At 34.7% G+C, this 6201-nt stretch overlaps 1 protein-coding gene across 1 annotated transcript; it reads left to right on the forward strand.

The window, feature by feature from the left end:
• The first annotated feature begins 3613 nt into the window (after window positions 1-3613).
• LOC127131917 (amino acid transporter AVT1I-like) lies at window positions 3614-5273 on the forward strand. Its single transcript, XM_051060799.1, has 3 exons — window positions 3614-3644; window positions 4202-4650; window positions 4764-5273. The coding sequence occupies exons 1-3, from the start codon at window positions 3614-3616 to the stop codon at window positions 5271-5273; spliced, it is 990 nt and encodes a 329-aa protein (XP_050916756.1).
• The last annotated feature ends 928 nt before the right edge of the window (window positions 5274-6201 follow it).

Below are 6201 nucleotides of genomic sequence, written 5' to 3' on the forward strand. Positions count from 1 at the left end.
TCAGAAAGTGGGAACCCTTCTACACATTTGATACTGACTCAACTGTACAATTGTACAAGATCTTGGGTTTGTATCTGCAATGCATCAACACAGTGGTGTGAGCAAAGCAGATGACACACAGACTAGCAGGGGATAGGTTGCATATCCCTTGGGTTCTGCCAATTGCCTCTTCACTTAGGAGGTCTTTGAATATGTACAAGGACAATTTTAAACAATCATAAACATTGCCTCTTAAGGAGGACTTCAGACAGTTGCCTGGCCAAGTAACAGGCCAGGTCTTCCAGACTACATGAAGTAAAGAAGTTATACCTCAATGCAAATTTCTCTTAAGCAAAGCAAAGCAAAGTTCACAAGGAACTAAAAGCAACTAAAGTACCAATGTTGAAGAACAGTTGAGATTCAAGGGTTGTTTGGCTATGTTGAAGTGAAACAGATGCTCTTATCAGCTTCCCAAAGTTGAATGGTGAAGGAAGCTTGGCTCAGGGATGTTTGAGATGGCTTAACTCAAGGACTGCCATGGATGAGTGCTTGGTGAAACAGAACTGGAGGATGATGCTACAGCTGGGAAACAAGGCTCGAAATGTGCTCAAAATGGTGAGGAGTGATGAAGCAAGCAAGCCCTAGCTCGAGTCCTTGAAGTTTGTTGACAGAAATTTCAAAATGAAGGAAGATGAGAATTGAGAGAAAGTGATTTTCTGTTTGTGTAGGAGAGGCTGCTAGGGCTTCTGTTTGGCAGAAAAATGGACATATATACTTCTGTTTAAGGTTTGCTAAGTGAATGTTAATCACAATTTGGTTTAATGAGAAGTTTTGCTAATTTGCATTTTTACTTAAGTGGTGAGGTGCAAGAGCCAAGGCTGCGAAATTGGGCTTTGTAACATGTCAAAAATGCAATTTCTGAACTATCCCAAATGGCCAAAATGATTGAAAATGGTTATTTCAAAAAGTCAAATTTCACCCTCACTTGAAATTAATTCAAGTAAGTTAAAAAATGCCATTTTGATTGGTGATGTTTTGATGAATGATGATGACATTTTTGGAAAGAGGGGATCTAATGTGACTTGTTGCAAAAAACCCCACCCAATTTGGCCAAATGGTTTGAGAGATATGGCCTTTTGAAGTTCAAAAATTTCTGAAAATGATTTGATCATAACTTGCCAACCATACATGGGAATTGAGTGTTCTTGGACTTTTTGGAAATGGGAGAACATGATATTCAACTTTCATGTTGGGCAAAAATTCATTTGAAGCTTGTATCATGATGTAAGTTTAGGATCAAGAAGTTTCCATTTTTGGCAAATTTCAATTACAGGTCAAGTTTCTATTTTTGGAAATTTCTTGTCTGGCTTCAAATTCCTCCATGATGGTGTTTGACATGTTATATGAGGCTTATATGGACATGAAGGAACCCTCTCAAACCAATTCCCACCATCAAAACACTGATCAAATGCACAGTTGACCAACAGTTGACTTTTTAGGGTTTCTGATGGACTGTGCATTGACTGATGACTTCTGAACCATCAAACCTTGACCAAGACACTTCAAAAGGACCCCTAGGTCATGTGAACATGTTGGACCAACCCTAGGGCCTTGCCTCAATGGAAAATGCACTGGCTTGCTTGACTGACTGATCTCCTGACCAGTTTGACCTAATCTGTCTGATGATCTTGCACTTGGGGCAAAAGGGACAATGCAATGTTATGCAGTGGACTATGTTATGTTATGACCTAATGTGAGAATGTATGTACAAAAGGTAGGTGCAAATTTGAGGTGCTACACTTAGTAATAGCATATAAGAGGGTTGTAACACAAATCTCTTTGTTAGATTCTGTTTTTACGGCTGAATCTATTTGGTATTTATCTTCTGAACTAAGGAGGTTGTCCCACCATCCTTTTAATTATCCGGTAAATCCCATAACTAATATCTCTTTAGTATGTTTATCTGTATTTCCTTTAAGTTTGAAGGCAGTAGCAACCATGGTCATGTTTTGTATTGTATCCAAAACTTGTTGTTCAGACGCACCATCGATATTCACTCGACAATGGATTCTCCTGAATAATTATTTTCTATAAAACTACTTCTTTCTTCAAATTGCACATCAACAAATGAAGGTCTAGGATAATAGTTTTGGGTTTTAGGTCTTGGGGCTCTTCCGCCTAATTTACTCACCATATTGTCGTATTCTTCATCTCGAGATAAAGTATTTATCTCTCCTGAAGAAGTTTCTATGTTTAAGGTTTTTAATTTAGTAACTAATTCTTCTATTTTATGAGTAGTATCACGACCTAAACTCATTCCTTTCAACTCTTGGTTAGAAGGAGTATGGTATTGATAAATAGGTCGGGTAGGATCCAATTTATAGTCTTTAACATCCTTAGGTTGAGGAATAGAGTTTTCTATCCTATCTAATTGTTGGGACATAGTGTGAAGTATTTGGTTTGAATAGTTAATCTGACTATGCAGATTATTAATGTCTTTTCTCGGATCTACAGGATTAGCTATCGCTTTAAATGGTGAAGCTTCTATTTCTATGTTCTCTTTAGAAGGGGTAATTCTAATAGCTTCCAATGGTGGATGAACCGACTCTATAATTTCTTTCCTAGAAGTTTTCCATCTGGTACTTATCCTAACATTAGCATCTAAGTACATCTTAACAGCAAAAGGGTTTTCTATCTCTTCTTCTAGACAGAGTAATTCAAACCATGTAAAGAAATAGATATTAATTTCATGTGTTTCTAGAAACCTATAAAAATTTTGCAAATACATTTGAGTCTGATCTTTAGAGAAATTTGAGAAATACCAATTTCTCTTTTCTAAATTATAAATGGCCTCAAAGTCAGCTCTAATCCAAGCTTTGTCTATGACAAAGGGGTCGTCCTTTGTAATAACACCTAGTATTTGTGATTCAATTGGAGAGGGTGACCTAGAGGTCCTCTCAGAGTATAGTGGTTGGGGAATTGTAGGAGCAAAGTTTACTCCTGCAAGATTTACCCTAATTGTTGAATCAACTGAATGTCTAGCACTAGATGTTGACCCAATACTACTAGATTGATGATAGCGATAGGATTGGCTTCTATTCATCCTGATCCTGACAGATCCATCAATATCTTGAATAACATCTCTAATAGTTCTGACCTCAATCTTTTCAGATTTAACCACATCTTGTAATATCCATTCTTGAGGGAATTTTTCTATAATATTCGAAGCAGTCAGTATTTTTGGGGTCATAACATTGGACCTGCTAAGATTTGCTTTAATAATACAAGTTTCATTTCTTTGAGTAGTTTTGAGTGATTTAAAATCATAATTAACATTAGAGACTTTATAGGTAATTCTACTAATAACGTCAATATTGGCAACTCCAGGGTTAAAATTATCACTTAGACCTTGGACGTATATAACTAATGAATTCTTAGTGAATTCATCAGCCAAGCTCATAGAGTAATTGGGATGGAAGTTAAAGTAGACTGGACCATTGTTAAGATTTGATTCAACTATAGTAATAGTTGAATTATGAAAGTCTTTAATTCTAGTGTCTCGAAGAACTAGCAATATAGGGGTGTTTAACCCTAGTTTATGTAATGGTTTTATAGCTATCTGAATTAATCCTAGATGGATATAGAGATAACCTTCTCTATAATGCGTTTCTAATAATTTTTTATTTAACAAATTAATAGTTTTATGCTTGTTACTAACAGATGTAGCGGATTCAACAGTATGAATAATCTTTTGACTTTTAAAATCAAAAGTACCAATTTTATATATTTCTTTAAATTTAATTTATGGCATAGACCAGTTAACTAATCTATTTTCCATTTCCTGAATTTCTAATTCTTGGTTTTGGAAGGTATCTTGATCTAATTCAATTTTATCATTATTTAAGGTAGCAGGAACTAAGGTTCGGTTATTAATTTTACTCCGTGAATTACATCCTAATTCGCTAAAAGCCTTGATGATTTGAGACATGGTTTCAAAACAATATTTATACAAATAACTTTATTTAATCGAACAGTTATTCTTCAGGTTTCTCACCCACTATCTGTCTTTATCCTCCCCCTTATTGTTTGTTTTCTTAACGGCAACTACAGTGTGCTAAACCAACGGGTTTACTGCCTCACCTATCTGGACTTACGATCTGGACCACACACTACCAGTAGGTACCCTTAGAGAAATTCAAAGCTCAGGGTTACGGTTAAAAAGAACTTGCATTTGGAAAAACAGGAAAATTAATAGTAGAAATATCAATGTATACTGAGATCTACATGGTTTCAATAGGTTTTTTGATTCTAGAAGGAGACAATTTGAGTAACTTATTTTCTATGGAAGAGTTTCATGTGGCTGGTATATCAATTGGTGCAAAGCAATTCTTTATGATATTGGTTGCTCTAATTATTTTGCCGACGATTTGTTTGGAAAATCTGAGTTTGATTTCTTATATATCTGCAAGTGGTGTCTTTGCTTCTGTTATTATCATTTTGTCAATATCATGGACTGCAAAATTTGATGGAGTTGGTTTTCATCAAAAGGGTGATTTGGTAAATTGGAATGGTATCCCTACAGCTGTTGGCTTGTATACATTTTGCTATAGTGCACATCCCATTTTTCCAGTTCTTCACACTTCCATGAAGAACAAACGTCATTTCTCATATGTAAATGCTTTTGCGTTTTTTTTTTGTATAATTATTTGTGAACACTATCAAAGTAATGAATAATGAAATAATGAATGAGAACAAATATTTATGTTTTTTGGTTTACATTGCAGGTCCTATATGTATGCTATATATTAGCAACGGCTATTTTTGCATCAATGGCTATAATTGGTTACTTAATGTTTGGTTCAAAAGTTGAATCACAAGTAACATTAAACTTGCTACTAAACAAAATATACACAACCTTGGTGACTCCAATGTCCAAGTTTTCTTTGATGATATTTCCAATTACGAATGCTTTAAAAGATTTACTTCCAAGGACTTACAAGAATAATAAAATGGCCAACATCTTTTTAAATACTATTCTTCTAATTAGTATGGTGATTATTACATGGACTATTCCATTTTTTGGATCTCTCATGTCATTGATTGGAGCATTTTTAACTGTTATGGTTTGTATTTTACTTCCGTGTTTGTGTTACTTAAAGATTTCAGGCACTTATAGGAAATATGGGTTTCAGACAATGGTGATAGTGGCAATAATATTAGTTTCTATAGTAATGGGAATTTCAGGGACTTACACTTCAATTGTTGAACTAGTACAAAAGTCTTATAACAACTAGCATATTTATCTAGCGATGGTTCGATAAGTTTGAAGACTACCACTTTTTACAAATGCAGAAGCTCTCGATCATATCATATCGTTAATGTAAGCCCTAGAGGCCAATAGTTTTGATACATGTATTTAATTATTTATTAATAATAAAAGATATATTTTTTTATGTTTGTTTTTCCAAAATGATAAAGTCCTTAGAATAGTTAGTTGATGAAAAATTAGAAGTTGGAGAGTTGTCAAGAGATATGAGGAGAACCAATGTTGGAACGAGCATGAAAGATGAAATCAAGAAGATTCCCCCAAAGAAGGTCGTTTTTCTAGAAGAAAAGACAGAGGTTCTGAGGTTGGACCACATGTCACACCATCGTGCTCAACCTGTGGCACCCCATCATAGGAAGAACAAGATACAACCATGTATGTCACCATTGTGGTAAACATGAACATACAAAATCTTATTGTTTTGAATGACTTAAGTTAAAGATCAGAGGACGCAAGGAGGTTCATAATAATAAGAATAAGTGAAAATACAATGCTTCATCATTTAGCTCCAAAGCTCTTACATAACAAAAAGGATCCTCAAGGAAATGATGGTATGGTAAGAGTGAGGGTACCATGCACGTGGCTAGAGATAAGACAACTTGTGGAAATCGAGTAAAAGGAAGAATCAAGGGTGTAGGGAAATTAGTTAATCCTGGTCAGAAATAGGTTCCATTGAAAAAAAGGCTTATCTAAAAACGTGAACCAACTGTGTATTCAAAGAGAAATGTGAACTTCAACAATTCCAAAAGTGATGTAACCAACAAGGGTAAAGAAGTTCTTTTGAAGAAAGCCATATTTGAAAAAGACATCAAGAGTTTGAAAGTTACCAGGATTGATATAGTTAATTTGCATGAAGAAGAAAGGTCAATCAAGATGTCGTACATATGTTCCTACAT

The sequence above is a fragment of the Lathyrus oleraceus genome, chromosome 3 (assembly GCF_024323335.1).
Source record: "Lathyrus oleraceus cultivar Zhongwan6 chromosome 3, CAAS_Psat_ZW6_1.0, whole genome shotgun sequence".
Lineage (NCBI taxonomy): Eukaryota > Viridiplantae > Streptophyta > Magnoliopsida > Fabales > Fabaceae > Lathyrus > Lathyrus oleraceus.

Excerpts from the sequence above, each read along its gene's own strand:
- LOC127131917 (XM_051060799.1), top strand. The coding sequence starts at position 3,614 with ATGGATATAGAGATAACCTTCTCTATAATGC. Across the intron at positions 3,645-4,201 it reads GATAACCTTCTCTATAATGC|AACTTGCATTTGGAAAAACA; the intron begins GTTTCTAATAAT and ends ACGGTTAAAAAG. Across the intron at positions 4,651-4,763 it reads ACAAACGTCATTTCTCATAT|GTCCTATATGTATGCTATAT; the intron begins GTAAATGCTTTT and ends TTTACATTGCAG.